General features: G+C 38.5%; 1 protein-coding gene across 4 annotated transcripts; it reads right to left on the bottom strand.

Annotated features, from left to right (window-relative positions):
• Nucleotides 1-341: 341 nt before the first annotated feature.
• daam1a (dishevelled associated activator of morphogenesis 1a) lies at nucleotides 342-17,846 on the bottom strand. Of its 4 annotated transcripts, XM_032547516.1 has the most exons (27): nucleotides 17,747-17,846; nucleotides 17,442-17,562; nucleotides 15,255-15,443; nucleotides 15,084-15,173; nucleotides 13,548-13,619; nucleotides 13,337-13,428; nucleotides 13,034-13,253; nucleotides 11,024-11,137; nucleotides 9,115-9,222; nucleotides 8,936-9,039; nucleotides 8,800-8,866; nucleotides 8,607-8,724; nucleotides 8,382-8,520; nucleotides 7,770-7,828; nucleotides 7,503-7,690; nucleotides 7,165-7,398; nucleotides 6,200-6,307; nucleotides 6,001-6,095; nucleotides 5,521-5,605; nucleotides 5,319-5,425; nucleotides 4,097-4,185; nucleotides 3,859-4,027; nucleotides 3,668-3,775; nucleotides 3,507-3,567; nucleotides 3,299-3,433; nucleotides 2,156-2,326; nucleotides 342-2,075 (listed from the first exon to the last, which is right to left on the bottom strand). In XM_032547516.1, exons 3-27 carry the CDS (start codon nucleotides 15,423-15,425, stop codon nucleotides 1,893-1,895), a joined length of 3,087 nt encoding a protein of 1,028 aa, XP_032403407.1. In that variant the 5' UTR covers nucleotides 15,426-15,443; nucleotides 17,442-17,562; nucleotides 17,747-17,846; the 3' UTR covers nucleotides 342-1,892. The 4 variants fall into 4 exon arrangements, with proteins under 4 accessions (XP_032403407.1, XP_032403408.1, XP_032403406.1 ...); XM_032547517.1 differs by lacking the exon at nucleotides 17,747-17,846 and having other exon boundaries at nucleotides 17,427-17,733; XM_032547515.1 differs by lacking the exon at nucleotides 17,747-17,846 and having other exon boundaries at nucleotides 17,442-17,733.
• Between the last annotated feature and the right edge of the window lie 1,788 nt (nucleotides 17,847-19,634).

Below are 19,634 nucleotides of genomic sequence, written 5' to 3'. Positions count from 1 at the left end.
CCAAAAGACGACTAAGGCAAAAATGAAATAAAATTAAAAATAAAGATAATCACTTTTCTCAAAAAATGACTTGGGGCATTATTTTAGGAAGGTGACGATTTTCTTATTAAGTTTCATATCTTAAAATATATACATTTGCTTTATGTTTATACAAGCTATGTTTTAGTTTTACAAAAAGAAAATATTGAACTTGTCCTGAATACATTGTTCTCTATTTATGGTAAAAGATTAATACATTTTATAGCTTGTAACTTGATAATAAAAAAATAACACTAAACAACAAGCACTTCCTTTGTGCTGTTAGTTTTTATTTTTATGCATAAAATACACAGAAAACCTGCTGATGTGTGACTTTTTTATTACTTTGGAATAAAGTTTTGGAAATAATTAACCTTTCAGTTGTATTCAGATGTATTAAAGTGTGCCAGTGTGTATCAAAAAACAAGGATGTGATTTATAACCCATCAAAAGTCAGCCGTGTTTACTCTCTTCCAGCTCAGGAACATTTTTATTCAACACTCAGTTTATTATGAAAGTGAGTCATAGAGAAACAAGATACAGTTTAACAGAAATAAACATAAATCAGGCCAAGAACAGGCACATTATTATTTAAATATACAATTTTAAAATTCTTAAATTAATGTATGTAAAACCATCATCTTGGAATATTTTGTTCATTATATTAACTGATTATAAAACATAATTAAACTTGTTTAATAATTAATCAGACATAAATACGCATTGATAATCAACTGATGGTTCTGTTATTGCACGTCCCTTTTAGAATCACGAATATAATGACAAAGTGTTTTAACAAACAATAAATAATTATAATAATAAACAGACCCTGTGTTTTCACTGTCAGGTGGATTGGTGAGAGTTATTTTATAGTTTCTTTCTAAATATTTCAACTTATTCTTTGATGTGATGAAAGACTTAAAATGCAGTATGTAACTTATATATATATATATATATATATATATATTGCATATATATATACATATATATATACTAATATATATATATATATATAATTTTTTATTTTTTATTGACACTGTCACTATGGTGTCAGTTTGATTTGAGACAGATAATCTGTGGGGAAAAAAAATCAAGCTCCTCTTTTTCTCCTGTGCAAACTAGAAACAACCAATCAGAGTCAGGAGGCTGGGCTTACCGCTGTCAATCACCATATGCACCTAGCAAAGCCTGTTGTGAATGCTGAGGCTAGTTAGCATAGCAACTATTGACTGTTTTCAGTAATAGTAAGTCGTTTCTCCATGAGGATGATTGACAGCGCTAAGCTCCTCCTCCTGGCTCTGATTGGTTGTTTTGGTGGGCAGCGGTGCATTTCTTCAGACAGCAGTCGCAGCTCAGGGGGATCAGGACAAGATTGATCTTTTCACAGATTATCGTTTACATTACACATGAGTTTTAACAAATATGTAAAAAATATATATATATTTTTATATAAAAGTTACGTACTGCAGCTTTAACTGGTCTCAGAAACATATCAGATGTGATGGGAATGTTTCAGCTCTTTCTGGGTTCGTTTGAAGGTGAAATGTGAAGAAATTTAGTTCCATTAAAATGGCCCAGAATGTTTTTTTAGAAACAAACTAACTTGAGTTTTTATATTTTCCATTTAAATGTTTTGCTTATCAAGCAAAATCATTTCTTCAGGGTGAAACCATCGTCACACCAGTGAGCTGGTTCTGATGAACATTATGTTCCAGTCACAGTTCCAGTTCCACAGTTCCAACTGGTTCCGTCCAGTTCCAGTGAAGCTGTCCTGGTTGTGAACTGTTTCTGTTTCAGCTCCAGTCCCAGCGAGCCAGTTACTGGTTATTACAGTCATGACACTGGTTCCGCCTCAGTTCCAGTTAACCCGGTTACTAGCTGTCCTGGTACTGGCTGAAGCTCGACGCTGGCCTTTGCCTTTGCTTTTTGTCTTTGGTCACTTTTTTCTCGAAGACCTCTCCGGATCGCAGCGCGGACACCAGGTCATCAAACTCTCCTCCTTCCTCTTTCTCGACTGACGTGGCCTTCCTCATCCTCTGCTCCCGGTCCTTCTTCTTCTGCAGGGACAAACACAAAGAGCCGGATTCCGGTGAGGTGATGAAGCTTCTGAAGAACCTCAGGCAGGATCTCCACTGACCTGAGCCTCCGCCAGGGCCCGTTTCTCCTCCTCCTCCTGCCGTCGGGCGATGTCCTCGTTATCCTGCCGGGCTTCAGAGTACGCCGAGAGGAAAGTGTTGAAGACCCCAAAGAAGTCGTCCGGCTGCTGCTTGGACGAGTCCTCTCCAAAGTGTGTCAGTGCTTTTACAAACTTCAGCAGAAAAACACGAATTCAAGAGTTTGTTGACAGCATGCTGACGTCCTGAAGTTCAGAGCTCTGCTGTTTTCAATGTCAATATTACATTTATTTAGAAACAGCTTGAAACTGCACTAAATTGCTGCACAGGGACTCATGAAAAATATGAAATCAGAATAAAATAAAACATCACAATAAGTTTTAAGACTGTGGGGAGATCTAATTTGAAACTTATTAAGAGCAACAACGGAGGAAGCATAATCTCCTTTGCTCTTAAGTCGAGTCTGAGGGACATTTAATACCAACAGATTATTTTATCTCAGAGTTCTGGAAACTAATTGTTTCAACCTTCCAGGCCTCTCTTGTCTTCTGGTTCTGGTCTGCTCTGCATCCCCAGAACCAGAACCAAACGAGGAGAAGCAGCATTCAGCTTCTATGCACCACAAATCTGGAACGAACTTCCAGAAAATTGTAAAACAGCTGAAACACTGACTTCCTTTAAATCTTGACTAAAAAGCCACCTGTTTAGAGTCGCACTTGAAGCGTAATCAATCATGAATTTAACGACTTAGTGTAATGTTTTGATTGTTGATTCTGTTGCATGACTTTGTGCTTTTGTGTGAGATATGATGTAAAGCACTTTGAAATGCCTTGCTGCTGAAATGTGCTATACAAATAAAATTTGATTGATTGATAAGAAGTCACCAACCCACTTAAAACTTCATAAGCTGTTAAAAGAATCTTAAAATCTATCTGATACAAAACAGGAAGCCAGTGTAAATAATCCAATCATGATGTAATAAATTCAAACAAAAATAAGATTAAACTTAAGAACTGAACTAACTCGTTTGTCTAATTTTAATCAACTATCAAAAATAATTTTTGAAAGAAATATTCAGTCTGGATCACAAACTGTAAAAGGTTAAGGAAACTGTACTAATGCAACAATATGAGGAACCTGCAGGACAATATTTGACAACAACTCACCAGATCTTTAGCTTCTTGCAAAGAATCTTCTACATCTGAGAAGTTGAGGGAAGCCACGGTGATGAACTGACTGACCACAGACACAAACTTATCCACTGGACGCTGGGAAGATTGTTCCTGCTGGTACTGCAGCTCCTGCACACAAACATGCATGTAAATATAAATCCTGCAAAGTTCAGCAGGTATTTCATGCTTCTGTTGAGCTTACTGCATCAATGCTCTTCAGACCAGACTTCAGAGTGTTTATTTCCTTCTCCAACTCCGTCATGCTGCACAGACATTCAGGAAGGCGGTGATATTAGTGATCACAGTTAAAGCAGGAACATAAAAGTGCTCCAACATGTGTATTTGGGTGTGTTTTCTATTTACTTGACTTTAGAAGCTTCTTGAACGTTCTGCAGCTCTTTGCGGAAAGATGCGGCTCTTGGAAACTTTTCCTCCAGCACAGTGATCATGTAGTGCAGCAGAGTGATGTTTCTGCAAACACAGCATCAGTCAGTCAGACCTTCACACCATCAAGCTGCAGATCTGCAGGGATCTGAAGGAGTTTGGAGTCAAACCTGTCAATGCTGGACTTGGTGTCAACCATCTTGTTGAGGCTAGAAACTTTGAACCCATAGGCGTTTCCCCGTTGTCCTTTGTTCATGTAGTTCCCGAGGGCCAGAACCACCTGCAGGAGCTGACGGAGCGCCTGGCTGTGGATCACCTCCGTGGAGGCAACCTTGAGAGCTGGAAGAGGAAAGAGGATGAGGAAGAGGACAGCGAGGAAGGAAGGTGCACTGACCTCTGAACTCCTACCTTCAATTTTAGGCTTGACTTCGGCCAGTCGATCATTGAACTTCTTCTTGAAGTGAAGAGCCTGGAGTCTCTGCTGGTAGTGGTTGATTCTGGTTGACCAGAAGAAAATATTTAGTTGGTATAACTGGGAGAGATCCAACTAGTTCCCACAAAATAAGTGACATTTTCTTTTATAATACTGATATCTTTGAGCAAGTTTAGCGAAAAAGATCTGATGGTAAGAATAAAACTGGACGGAGGGATGGATTAAAGTAATTCTTGTTCATTTTTATTAGAATACTCCAACAAGTTGAGACTAGTTCACTTTTGAATCTGTCTTGTGTTCTTTCTTAATATTTGCAGGTTTAAGGTACACACAGTGACAAGGAAGCTGGAGTACCCAAAAATAAAATGTTAACTCCACACAGAAAAACCCTACAAAGCTTAAAGAAGACCTATTATTCAAAATTCACATTTTTGTTCTTCCATTTGGGTCTCTACTTGTTCAGAAAAAAGCCCAAGAGCTTAAAAAACACCCACATGTGTTTTGGCAATAAGTTATTGTTTTTTGGTGTCTGGAAATTGAGCCGTTTCAAAATTGTTACATCACATTCCATTGACAGTGAACCGTTTCCTAGCAACCTCAACCAAGCCCAGCCCGTTACCTAGCAACCCAAGCTGAGCTCCAGCACATTGACTCAGCTGGTTTACCACTATATGCTCTGTACAATGGCTGCTGGAAAATACAAGTGTTTTGTTGTTGACTTACCATCCAGAAACCACTTTCTACATTTTTGTTTGGTTGTGCGTGAGGCTCTACTTCTGCTTTTCAAATATGTATTTTCATGTGTTGAGTGTAAACGTTGCGTTGGGTGGGGCGGCTTATTTGGATTTAAAGTGACAAGACGCCCTAAAGCAGCTCATTCTGACAGGAGCTTCAAACAGGCAGAACTAATCAGACTAAAATCTCATTATCTAAGGATTACTTTGTGTAAAAAATGTAATGACCATGTTTTATATGGTCTACAGATTATTCTAAGCTGTTTAACATGTCACCTTTAACCTTCTTGAAGCTCTCAGGTCCCTTTCTTCCACCATTTTTTGCACCTCTAATCAGATCCCACCTTTTTATGCCACTATCATGGAGTTCATAGTTCCTTTGGGACTACAAACTGACTCTTTTCCTGCCCCAGAGTCAGTTAGCAAACTCACACCCCGACCAGGTGTTGGTGATGTTACACACCTGCTCATGTCATACAGGAAGCGGTCGGCTCGGGCCATGCGCTCCAGCTCGTGTTTGTGTTCCTCTAAAAGATCGACGTCACTCTTCTCAGGGACAAACTTCAACAGCTGAGACACACACAGCAAGAAAATCTCTGTTTAATTCATCGTCTGAGTCACTCAAAGTCTGAAAGACTCGAGCTTCGGTCTCTTCGGTTTCATACCTGGTCCAACATGTCTTTGGGCAACTCCTCCTGATCATCCATGCTCATCACGGCCTGGCAGATCTCCTCGTTGGTCATCTTCAATCTGTCACACACAAACTCAAACATTGACCCAACCCGCCAATCAGGATCCAAAACTGAGCAATACTTAGAGAACTGACCCGGCCCCACGAGCTGCAGCTTATCAGAATGAAAAACCATCAGGGGAACTGACCAAGACCCAAAAAAAGGATATGAGATGGATCCACAAACCTGAAACTGATCCTGACCAACCAACAGGACCTGAACTAGACCAGAACCAGAAGAAAGTTCTCAGACTGAACCCCCAAACTTAAAACTTGACCCAGTTCCAGAAACAGGATCTTGGACTGACCAACATATTCTCAAAAGGCAGAGTAATAGATTCTTACTCTGACCCAGAAACAGGAACTAAGACTGACCCAAAGTTGCCCACACCTACAGCCAGAAATTCATACTGACTTAGACAACAGGATGTTGCAATTCTGCGCTCGACGGCCGTCGATCACCGACAACTCCTTGACTTTTTTAACAGACTCAGCTTCACCAGTTTCTTTCTGTAAAAACACACAAATAGCTCCAACAAAGTCCAACAGCTCTGTTTACAAAGAGACAAAGTCAGTGCATGTAAACTGAGTTTATTGTATGTATGTTGTGTTACCGTTGGTCGCTGGTAAGCTGAAAAAGTCTTCTGAAACTCCTGCAGATCCAGAACTTTGAACACATCTTTATCGTCGATTTCTTTCCAGATGGTTCCTGTTATCTTCGCCTGAAACAAACAAACAATTACCTTAATAAATGTCATCGCCATCAGTGTAGTTTAATTTCAAAACAATCTGAGCCTTTTGACATCAGTGGAATCAGTGCAGAGTTAGTGGCTCTTGCCACTTAAAATCCAAATAAGCTGCTGCTGGCCAAGCCCCCCAACTCAACGTTTACACTCGCACTTAAAAATGGCTGCAAACATTTTTGCACTTATAAAACCATACAACTTTGAAAAGCAGACGTTGAGCCTCCTTCACAACCAACGAGGATGCAGCAAGTGGTTTCTGGATAGTAAGACAACAACAAAAAAAACAGCTGACCTAATGTGCTGCAGCTCAGTTTTGGTTGCTAGGTAACAGCACAGTTTCTGTCAATAACAACTAAACATTTGACAGGTTTTTGATTAAAAAAATTTTTAATTTATTACCACAAAAATGTCTGGGTGATTTTTGTAAGTGCTTGGGCTGTTTCCAGAAGTAGTTGAAACCCAAATGGATATATAAAAACATGCAAAATATGAATTTTGCATAATAGGTTCCCCTTAAAACAGTTCCAGTTGTTTCTGGATGTACATGGATGACATGTCACTTATGAGCTGGGAATGCTTTAGGATCACCAAGAAGGACCTGGAGGAATTTGCTGGGATTCCCTCTTGGATATACTAACCCCCCATCCCAATCTTGGATAAATTCAAGACAATAAATGGATGGATGATTTATCCATCCACAGTTGCAGCTTGAAGAGGATGCTGAACCCGTAAAAACATCAGTGTCTTATTTGGTTTGAAAAGTTAAATCTGCAGCTGCTTTGCACAATGAACTAACTCAGAAAAAAATAAATCCAGAAGGAAGTTAAATTTACCTCTGGTAATTTACTCCAGTTGAAGGACTTCAGTGGGCTGGACGGTTGAGGGATGTTCTTCTTCTTCTCTGTCACCCCTAAAGTAAGTCCTGGGGCAGGAGGAGGAGGAGGTGGTGGAGGTGGAGGTGCTCCAGGAGGAGGTGGTGGAGGAGCAGAACCAGGAGCAGTGGGGGTTGAAACAGGTGAAACTAAGCCACTAGGGGTGATTGGAGGTCCTCCTGGGATGCTTGAGCTCTAGAACAAAAGAAGAGCTTCTTCAGAGCCACAATATGAAGAAACAGAACAGGATATTCAGAGACTGAGACTTTAATCATGTGAGTTTAAATGGTTGAGCTTACAGAACTGAGCTGTTGCAGTCGAGCGTTCAGCTCCTCCACTTGTAGCTTAGTTCGTTTGTGCTCGTCGCTTTCTCGCTCCAGCTTGGTTTTCACCTTGTTCAGCATCTCAAAAAACTCCTCTTTTTCTTTATTCTTGCTTTCACACTCCCTCTCTTTCTTCTCAAGGCGTTGGTGCAGCTTCTGATGCTCTGAGAAGGTGACACATCGTTTATTTTTCTGACATCCGCAGAGACTCGCAGGTTAAATGTGGAGAAATGTTTGTTTTACCTTTTCGCATTTCATCTGCTTCTTCTTTCCACCGTTTCATCTCATTTTCTTTCACCAGCCTGTTAAAGCGCAAAAACACAACTTCAGGTTAATTCACCTGTGATGTAATTCTGGCATTTAGCAGAAAATCATCACTACTGACCTCTGTAGACAATGCACAACATCACACTCAGGCCAATGTAAATGAAAAAGAATGAGTAAATTCCACCAAAACTGAAACATTTTGATTTTTATCTTAGAAATTTCCTTGAAAAAACAAGATCCAAAAGTCCAAAATGTGCAAGAAAAAAAAAACCTAAGACATTTTTAGATTAATGTCAGAAATTTACTAGAAAAGAAGTCAAAAATTTGCAACAAAAAACTAAGAAATTCTGAAATTAATCTCAAAGATTTCCTATAAGAAACTTCTGAGATTTTTGAGTTTCAAATTTGTAAAAATATTTTTCAAACTCACAAAATTTTCAAAAGTCAAAAATCTTCGACTTTTGAAACTTGGAAAATTTCAGGTTTTTCCTAGAAAACTTCAAACCTAAAGTTCTTAGGAAGTTCTTAGTTTTTCAACATTCTCTGTTGTGTTTTCAACTTTTTTCCTGTTCAAATGTCTGAACTCACATGCTCAGAACATTCTTCATGTTGAAATCCCCCAGCGGTGCCACATCTGGATCTTCGCCTTTATCCGTCTGCAGAACCAGCTGCTGAATGATCCGGTCCAACAGCACCCAGTACTGAACCGACATCCTGCTGTTATTATCTGCATACAGAACCGAGTAAATACGTTAAAATTAATGTTGCTCTTAGCTGAGGAGATAGAACAATATAACAACGTAAGAGTTTTACATGGAATTATGAGGCAGTGCTGCAGAGCAGACAGTAAATGAGGGTAAGCTTCAGTGTGGCTCAGTTTACTCTTGATCACATCAAACATCTGGCTCGCACTCTTAGTGTCGATGTGGGTCTGAGGAGCAGCAGAGAACATCAGGTTATCAACACAGCTTCCAATCTGAACCATCTAAATGTGGGAGTTACTTACAGTTTTAAAGCGTTTAGCAATCTGAGCTTCATCTTCAGTCCTCTGCTTCTCAAAAAAGTCTATGTGCCTGAAAAGAAGCAGATTAAGTCCAAAGAGCAAACACTGACTCGGTCTGCAGGGCGAACACCTGACCTACCTGTCCAGGGTGCTGTCCTCACGGGACCGAAGCTTGTCGAGGATTGGTTGGATGCCCAACATCAGGAACTCGTAGCGCAGATGGATCCGGAAGTTCAGATTGTCCTGAGATCAGATTTAACAGAAGACCTGAAGGAGACGAACCGATCAAAGAAGAGAGAAAAAAGAAACTTTGCTTACCTCTCCTGCTCCCTGACTGAGAACAGCATTGATGAAGGACATGATGGTCGTCTTCAGGCTGATGTCACTGTGGCGACCTGTGGACCGGTCCAAGTCGATCATCAGGTTCTGCTCACAGGAAACATGTTAAAGATGACCCAATGTGCTTCCTTGAACAAGTTAGAATAGCTTTATGGGAGATACAAAATATTCTCATTACATTTTTTGCACAAAATCATTCTTAGATAATGAAATAATAATTTAGTTTGGTCGGTTCCGCCTTCCTTCAGAATGAGCTGCTGTCACTTTAAATCCACATGAGCTGCTGCTGGCCACGCCCCCTAACTCAACTTTTATGCTGACACATAAAAATGGCTGCAAACAGATGCACAATTATACAACCATACATCTTTGAAAAGCAGAAGTGAAGCCTGCTGCGCAACCAAGAAGAATACAATAAGTGGTTTCTGGATTGTAAGTCAACAATAAAACACAAGTGGCATTAATTATCTCACTCACTCTCTGGTTACCTAGCAACTCTCTCACTCTTTGGTTACCTAGCAACAATCTGTAAAGTAACTTCCACATGTGCCTAATAACTTACTAAGAATAAATAAAACAAGGGCGTGGAAGGGAAACTATGGACTAAGAAAGGTTACACCACCAGATATTTTAAACAAAAAATGAATCAATATTTTTCAATATCGATTGATATGAAACGCTTATATATTTTATACCTGCTTTGTGTTGGCCTTTCACATAAAATCCCAATAAAATACACTGGCCATCAGTTTGTGTAAAGTTTGTGTGTGTAAATACTTTCTCACACACAAAACTGTTTGTTTTTTTGTTTGAAAGACTCATTTGGGTTAAGTGAGTGTTTTTATTCTGAATGTATTGTAAATCCAAAATTATGTGCTTTGGGTCTCAGTTGGTCTCTGAAACGGATTGAGTGTTTGCGTTTCAACATATCCAGGATACACCGCCTCTCGTTCAGGGACCTCTAGAGATAGGCACCAACATTATCACAACTGCATGTTTTCCCTTTAAAAGTTAACCATTCACTTCCTGTAACCTTCATTTTGGAGTTTAAAATTGCTGTTAGTCAGTCCTCTGCAGATTAATTAGCACTCTTTGTCTCTGTTAGCATTCAAATCTGTATGTTTTTGCTCAATTTAATAATTAGTGAATAAATATGAGGTTTATTAATAAGTTTAATTCTTGATTCACCAGCTCCAATCGTAACTTGAAGTGTAATTTCTAATCCTGAACTTTCTTCTGGTTCTAATCATGCAAAGAAAAACACTTTGTAAAAAAGGAGAATTATACTGAACTCTCCTGGAATCTGGTGCTTTCTTCAAATGAGACAAAAATATCGAGGTTTTCAGAAACAATTATTCCAGACAGGTCATGCAATTTTAGGAGAGTTTAATGAGATAGACTTCACCTTAAAAGTGAAAATGTGTTGTAATCTGATCGGAAACATGTCCAAATCAAGACAAAAACGGTTCACCAGAAACAAAATCAACTCTCTGTCACCCCACAGACTCGTCACTATTCAAGTTTTCAGATTTAAAAATCAAAAGTGAGGTTTCTTTTTCCTTCTTTACCTTCTAGCAGGGGACCAAACTTTTATTTTCTAGTTGTATTTGTTCAATGCTTGCATCATGTGAATGCCTTTGGTTGAATTCCTGTGTGTGCAACAGCAGACTTACCAAATAGAAGCTGTTCATCCGGACTCTGAACTTTCAGCTGCAGTTTGCAGATTGTTGAAATATTTTTGTAGATCTACCTTTCATATCTGGTTCCCATACGTAGAATTGCAGAGACCAGTAGAAATCTCTCAAACTGATAAAAACTTCCCACAAGGTAACAGAGATTTGGTTTCTGTATAGTTAGGGTTGGTTAAAAGCCAGAGGGAAAAGCAGACCTGGAAGCGAGTCCTCTCTGAGGCAAACGTCTGGTAGTGGACCATGGCATTCAGAACCTTCTTATGGCCTCCTGGGACCAGACACACAGCGCCGAGGATCTCCAAGACGGCCACCTTGGGATACGGATAAAAACAGCCAGACGTCAGACACGAGATCAGCTTTTTAAAGGTCAACCATTATGCTTCCTAAGTTAGGATAGGTCTATGGACTTTACAAAACATTTTCATTACATTTTCTTGCACAAAATCATTCTCATACAATTACATTTTCATCTGCTCAGTCCTGAACTCCTTTCAGAATGAGCTGCTTTACAGCATCTTGTCACTTTAAATCCAAATAAGCTGCTGATGGCCACGCCGCAACTCAACGTTTACACTCATACGTGAAAATATCTGCAAATCTATGTGCAATTATACAACTATACATCTTTGAAAAGCAGAAGTAGGACCTCATGCGCAACCAGTAAGAATGCAGCAAGTGGCTTCTGGATAGTAACTCAACAACAAAACCAGCAGCCATTGTACAGAGGTAAAACCAGCTGACCAAATGTGCTGGAGGTCCACTTGCGTTGCTAGGTGATTAATGGAACTCCAGTTGGGTTGCTAGGTAACAGGCTTTGATTCCCTGGGGTTGCTAGGTGAGGGGCAGGTGCCTGCTGATTTCTGACGTTATATTCAGAAGGTTTTTTGAAATGCCTCATTGTCCAGACACCAAATAACATTAACTTGTTGCCTAAAAAAACATCTGGGCATTTCTTTAAGCATTTGGGGTTTTTTTTAGAAACAGCAGAAACACAAACAGAAGTAGAAAAATGTGCAAAACGCATGGTAGCTAGCCATTTACGTGCATGTTTTTCTCATTCCCCCTCCAGCTGGCCTGATGAAGTGAAACTTGCATCTGACTCTCATGTTTATACTGGCAAATAAATTCTAAGAACAAACTCTGACTGCATAGCTGAAATTCCCCCAGAGGTTTTGGGTCTGGGAATCTATCAGAGTCAGGATTTTACAGGTTTGGTCTGTTTGATGTTTAGGTGAGGAAGGGAGGGGCCAGATGCTGTTCTGAGTCTATGTTTAGTGCGTAGATATTCAATGAGCAACAGGAAATTACAGGGTTAAAACTATGTCTACATGCCTACAGTAGCAGCTATGGGGTAGATTTTACGTCATCCTGTCTAACGTGTCTTTAGGTGTTTGTCGGTGAATTTATTTCAGAAAATCAGACTTTCTGAACATGTCGCAAGGTTCTTGGAGAACAGGAAATGTGAAAAGTGGGTGGAGCGCAGCGTAATACAGGTAAAGCAGGAAGTTCCTTACCTGTCCAGCTTCTCTCTACTGTGGCGTAATCAGAACAGCAGCTGGGAGAAAAGACTGAGGGAACTGAACACTTAACACTAATTATGTCTATTACATCAATGAGGCAAAAGCACATTGACAAAGTAATGTGCTGAAAAAATGTCAAATCACACGAGGCACTCTGACCTCTAACAGCGTTGGAACTAACGATTATTTCAGTAACTGATTAATCTATCATTTTTTTCTGACGATTAATCGATTAATTGGATTTTTCATTCATCCACTAAAGCCTTTTTTATACAATATTAGAAATATATTAAAAGAAACAAATACATTTTTTCTTAAATAAGAAAAGCATTTTATTGCCTATGTGTTATACCTTTAGTATTTGAACAAGGTGAAGCTAAAACTATCCCACTTGAGGAGTTTTGGCTAAAACATATTTACAAACAAAGCTGTTTTTATCTTAAATGCAAAGTGTATCTATTTTTGTAATCTGTTTTTAAAGCTTTGGCGTAATTACTGCTCTGCATATGTTGTTTTTGTTTACTAAATGGCCTTTTTAAAATCTGTATACACCACGATTAATCGATTACTAAAATAGTTGATGATTATTTTGATAATTGATTAATCGCGAATAATTGTTTTGTCCCTAATTTCTAATCTTTTCAGCATGTTTATGTTTAAAAGGCTGTAAAAGCAGCATCCACACACCTTGGTTTTGATGTTGTCTGCAGCTAGGCTTTGAGCGATGATGTTGATGCTCTCTGGGTGTTCCAGGACATGAGTTCTGCCCTCAGAGCTGTTCATCAGGGCCTTGATGCAGCCGATCAGAGAAGTGTGGATCTGGGATTCAACCGTTTCGTAGTCCATGGACTTGAGGAAGTTAAGGATGCAGGAGAGGCCATCCTGGTTAAGGAAGCTGGTCACAAAACTGCAGAAGGTCAGTGAAGTTAGTTAATCTGAAATTCTCTGGAGGTCGGAGAGACGTTGGTTCCTTTGAGTAAGAAGGTAAACCTTATTGGCTCAGTCCGCAGCGCTGTTTTCAGACCATTAACCTGTTTCAGCCTGACTTGCTCTTCTTCTTCCGATGCCACCACAGGCTTTATCTAAGAAATCAGGACTCACATCAACACAACACCTCAGTGTTTCAAACAGTTCAGCTAACTTAGTTTTACATCCTTCTTTTGGTGGTAGATGGTGGAAAAAATATTCAGAAATAACTCACAACAGCCATGGAGTTGAGCTGGTTGATGTAATACTGAGGCCAGCTGGTTGCCCCTTTATCCTCAGCTGCATCCTAAAAACACACACAGTATAAAACACCATACAGTCATCAGCATACACTCTAATGATGCATTCAAGTTGTACTTGGAGCTGGGAAATTCCAACTTCCCAGTCAGAAAAAATCAACTGGAACACCCTTCAAAGTCAGATTTCCCACAGGGGAACTGGGAGCAACTCCAACTATCTCCAGTTATGACTTGTAAGGCAAACTTGGCGTTCCAATATGGCCGCTCCTCGCATCAACAGTAATAAGTGGTGGAAACATGTTTATTTTCCAAAGCATGCTTTTAAAAGTGCATCTAAATATGACATGTAACGCCTGCAAATCTAAACTGAAAAAATTCAAAATTTTACTTATGGAAAATAAATCTTAAAATTGTTCACGAGAGCTTTTGTGATCAACGTTCATAGACATCCCATTGGTGAACTTTTATCTTTGTAATTAATGATGTAATCTCGGGTCTGACATCAAACCCAGCTGCATGCCAAGTAACTGGAATGCAACATAACACTGGACTATATTAGATCCCACACTAAACCAGCCGTGGTGCCATTTTTAACTAGGCTCTAAATATTTGTAAATATTTCTCTTACCTTTAGGGTTCTGGGCAAATATTTAAATCCATACATAATTTATTTGTATGTTTGTAAAGTTTGTTTTTTCTTGGAAGAGTTCTTTTACCCAGAGTGGAATGATACAAATAAAATTTCAATTAATTTTAAACAATATGTTAATATTTAATGTTGATTTTTTTGCATAATTATACATCAAATCCATAAATTAATTTAATTATTTTACCAAGTGCTGGTAAAGGTTATAGAAAATGTCTTGACTGGAGAAGACCAATGCCTACAAACATCTGGATAGTGGTGATGATGGAGTGCATCCAGTTGAAAAAAGGATTTGACTGATATTTCTTGTTGGATTGATCAATAATCAGAAAAATTTAAGAAATTCAGCAAAGATCTGAAATGGAAAACTCAGATTTGCACAAGTTGGAAAAGTCTTGATTATTTTTCTAAAAATGATAAATATCAAGATAATCAGTTCAAACAAATAAAACTGTCACAATTCTTGAGCATTTGGTTTTCATCTATGTTTGTTTTTACCATTTATTTTAGTTTTTTCCATATATATCCATTAGATCGTACCATATTAATTCCTCTGTGACACAGTTCAAGAGCTATTGCCATGTAGGTTAATTTCTTTTGAGTTTAATTTCTGACTTTATTCTTGTGTTCTGTTCTTTGTGTGGCTGACTTTATTATTTTAGATCTGTGTTTATCTTTTCGTCTTGGTTTGTAGTTTATTTGAATCTTAGTTCAGCTCCAATGTGCTATTTAGTCTCTCCCTCAGTTTCCATGTCTGCATTCTGCCACCAACTCTAAAATCTACACCTGTAGCTGTCAAACAAGTGGTGGCAGCATTGTGATGAGGGCTTGTTTCACTTCCAGTTTTTCCAATGAAGTCACTTACGTTTTTATTGAAACAGTAAATCTCCCACTTCTTTTCTGGTGGCAAAGCAAACATGGCTGCTTTCTTCTGATCTGATAACCCCAGTTCATTCTGCAGAAGAAACAGAAAGATTGGGATTAATGTCTGAAGCTGTAATCAGATTTCTGACAGAAACTGTGCTCCTGAACGCACCACAAGTTCAGCAAACAGGGAGTCCAGCTCCTGGGGAGGAGGCATGGGCTCCAACACCTGCATCGGCACGACATTTTCAGGGAACGATGTTCGATGATCACGTTCTTTGTAGCACCACGGAAACAGAGTGGTGAGGCTCCACCACTGTTGCGGTTTCTCCTCGGACGTCATGGTTGCAACACGTCTAGACTAGAGAGAGAAAAAACACGAAGACAAGTTCTAGTTTTAACTGGACCCGTTCTGCTGAGCTCAGCCTGACTCTGGTTAGCTTGGTCTCTGGTTTACCAATTTGGTTTGGCAGTTCGGTAGACTCAGATTAACTGGGGACCAAAGTTGTAACATTTGTTATATTTTTAGCTGCTGTGGTTCGATTTCACACTGCACTCTGTCAAACTAATTAAACAACCTGTTCCCTTCCTTGTCTGTGGGGGCACTGCACCAAAAACCACTGAAGGAGACAACAGAAAAACCTCAGAAGAAGACATGAGTTCATCTTCCTTCTTTAAAAAATGTAAACAAAAATGGAGTACCATTAGATTTCGAGTTTGAAGGATTTCTTTTGTCTTTGTTAAAAGACCACAAGCCATTTCTCCCACTTGCACGTTTGCTTTGGTTGTATTTACCCAGAATGCCCTGCCCTATAATCTACTTCTTGCTTTTGGAGTGGTTTCTGGTCGTCTTCACGTTCATATATGCATTTGAACCACACCAAAGTTCACTTTAATCAAACCGAGAGCTAGGTTATTTCCCGAACTAGAGTTAGCTTTTTTTTGTCCACATTAGAGTTCGATTGCACATTCACACTCCCCAAACGAACCGGACTCTGGTTCAGTTGGGTTAGGTTTGACTCTGGTTGACCTGGTCTCTGATTTGCTAGTTTTCAGTTAGAGTTTTTGCTCATTTGGTCTCAGTTGGAATCTCTCTTGCTGGTCCAGTTCTGGTTTTCCTGCTTTTATATGGATCTGTTGTCAGTCTGACCACCAAATAGTTTCAGTCAGACTCTGAGTCGCCTGGTCTTGGTCTAGTTATGTCTCCAGCTAATCTAAGTCTGATTATCTTTCTGGTTGAATCATAAATAATAATCACCCTGTAATCTCTCAGCAATGATTGGATCATGGACAGTTATCAGAACCAACTTTCACTCTGTTGTCGTCATGAATTTTCTGTCAACAGCATTATCAGTTCCTCAGACCTGTGATCAGAGATGGGTTGTAACAAGACACAATTAGTCTGCTTCATTTACTTGAGTAACTTTTTGGGAATAAATACTTTCAGGAGTACTTTTAACTTTTACTTGGGTAAATTTCTGGATGTTGTACCGAAAGGAAGAAGCTTATTTTAACCAAAAATTCATTAGAAACAGACACACGCCTCAGTTTTTGTTCATAAGTTTTAAAGTGAAAGAAATTGATTTGGATTTTTTTTTCTTTTGTTTGATTTTGTTACAAAAAAAAAATCATTTCATTTCGGTCCTTACAAAGCCAACATTTTCACAGAACTTTTTATTTTGGTCCATCTGATTATGCAATTTTTAAATATTAAACAATTGATATTTTGATCGCTTAGTACTTGAGTCGCCTTTTTGCAAAGTAATTTCTTGAATGGTTACTTTTTACTTTTACTTGAATAAAAATGTATTAAAGTAGAGTACAATTTTTGGGTACTCTATACTGAATTCATTAATTTAACAGGACTACACTCAGTGAAGTGAATAATGTTCATGTACTGATTTGGATCAACTAAATACCTTCAATGCATGAGTGGACATAGAAAAAAAAAAGGTATGCAAGTTGAATTTAATCACCTTGTGTTTATCAGGACCTTACCTGCAGTTAAACTGGCCAAATACATTTAAAATCAAAATAAACTGAATGAATTTAACTGATTGGCTAAAAACTGAGTTTAGAGGCAGAACAATCTGCCTACGTTATCAAAACACCAAAGTGATGGAGACCCTGAGAATCCAAAGTTCACTAACTTTGAAACTGTTGAGTTTCGCCTCGGTCATTGACCGATGTTTTTCAGACCAACACTCAATTTTCACCCTGTGTGAGCGATAATACCGCTGCTGTTTTTGATGTCATCTTTGAATAAGAAATGCATTGGTTTGTTGATGACAGGTTCAGGATGGTCTCTGTTTTTTATTGAGGGCATGATGTGCGAGTCTCCTACCTGTGTGATACTCACTTATGTCACAGGTTATGAAGTCATTTTACAGCTGTGATTGGTCCAGTTCTTCCCTTTGCTGTCAACCTGCCATCTCCAAGCCAACATGCTGAAGAAAACCTCCTTACATGTTCCAAATTATCTGGAAAAAGTTTTAAAAAATGAATCTGAATCAAGTTTTTAAGACTTTAACTCTGAGTTAAAGTTAAAATTGTTTCACTCCGCAGGCGAATTGACTCCACCACTGAGCTGATTCACGCTGTTTGTCCAGTTTCACAGAAACCTGCAGAACTGCAGCACCGTCCTCACAGTCACTTCATATTTACCTGATGTCACAGTTGCAGGCTGTATGGGTGATTGTGTGTGTGTGTGTGAGAACCTAATTCAGAGCCGCGGCGAGAGTTTGAAACACACACGACTGCATTCCTGCAGCTCCAGTCACACCCAGCCTTGCCTCACCCCTGCAGAGGGCGGAGGGTGAGGCACGGTGTGCGGTAACGTCTCTCCACCTGATCCTGAAGATTTACCTGCAAATCAGCATCTGAACTGAACATCCTTAACTACAGGTTGAGGTGAAACTTCACTCATAAGAACTCTTTAATCACAACAGTAACTAAAAAATACTTATTTTTTTAATTAAAACAAAAATCAGATCTCATGCTTCTAAACATAGTTTTATAATGTGTGTGTTGTGTTATGAAGCTTGGTGACATTCCAACAACGGTTATCTGATCCTGCAGGAGGAAAAGTTGCTCTGCCTTCAGGAAGAAGGTCAATCAAATTCACAGTTAAGAATTAGAGCAGAGCCAGTTTTTCCAGGATGAAAACACCAACCTTACACTGGGGCTGTACTGGGAGAGGCAGAGGTGACCAGTTCAACCAGCAGCTTTACAGGAGCTAAGCAAGCATCAAACACCAATTGACCTGTCTAGACTCGTAAATTAAATCCAAAACATACAATAATTTACAAAAGAAAAATGGAACCATATTACGTAACATGAAAGATTCGTTGCTCCAGCTACATATTTTTGAATAGAATAGAAATAGATTTTGCAATACCATTGTGCACATTTTGATTAAATATTCCAAGTTTAAACCCTCCACTTTGTAGAGCCTACTAGAGTAGAAAAAATAGTAATATTGATGGGAGATTTATGAATTAATTCTCTTAGGTCATATTAAAAATCTTTTTGAGCTGCAAATATTACGTAACTGACAAAAAAGAACTAATAATTTTGGAAAAATATTGTAACATAGGACATTTGTTGTCATTAAAAAACACGTAATTTTATTTCTATAGTTTCTGAACTAATGACAAGAAAAATAAATCTTAAGGTAAATTCTGGTACTGTCATTCTGTTGTTGAAATTCCTTGCAATTATTGCAAAAAAGAAAAAGAAAGAAAAACAATCAAAACCCGCATTTGTTATGTCTATTTTTAAAAACATTGCCTTTCTCTTTATTAATTTTAACAAAATTTATTAAGAGCCATTGTGAAAGGTGGCACATCCGGGGTTTTCACACCATTCCCCCTTGCCATTGTCACAATCATGCTGAATTACATTTTATCATCTAAATGACTACGTTGCAAGCTAAATATTTAGTTCACAATTAAATGTTTGGCTTCATTTTAAATATTTAGTTCCAAAGTACATATTTAGCTCGGACCAAAAGATTTAGCTCGCTAACTACTGCAAGCTAAATATGCTAACTCGTTATTGCTACATATCTAGCTTTAGCAAGCTAACTTGAAATTTGTCTTTAGGTCATTTTTGGTATTGATAAAATGGGAAACATTTTATCTTGTAAAGTAAACTACATAAACTCTTTAATCGACTGGTATTTGAAAGCTACTCTGTGTGAGAAAGGACATATTTTTCCTAGTTTCCCATGTCAAAGTGATGCAAATAAACTGCCAAAAACTGAAGGAAAAAACCGCTTTTTGTTAGCATGTTGTCCTGCTGGGCTAGTATTCGCTGTGAAATGCAACTGAAGTTTGGGACTTGAAACTTGATTTTATTTTTTTTTTTCGTTTTTATATATCTGCGAAAGAAGACTTGGTTCCACCTCTGATATTTCTGTCGATCTTATTCAGTTTGAGCAGTTCCAGAATGACACTAATAATAATAATAATAATAATAATAATAATAATAATAATAATAATAATAATAATAATAATTTTGTACCTGATAGTTGTCCTGCTAGAGGTCACTG

The sequence above is a fragment of the Xiphophorus hellerii genome, chromosome 19 (genome assembly GCF_003331165.1).
Source record: "Xiphophorus hellerii strain 12219 chromosome 19, Xiphophorus_hellerii-4.1, whole genome shotgun sequence".
Lineage (NCBI taxonomy): Eukaryota > Metazoa > Chordata > Actinopteri > Cyprinodontiformes > Poeciliidae > Xiphophorus > Xiphophorus hellerii.
This window is presented reverse-complemented; position numbering and strand designations above follow the sequence as displayed.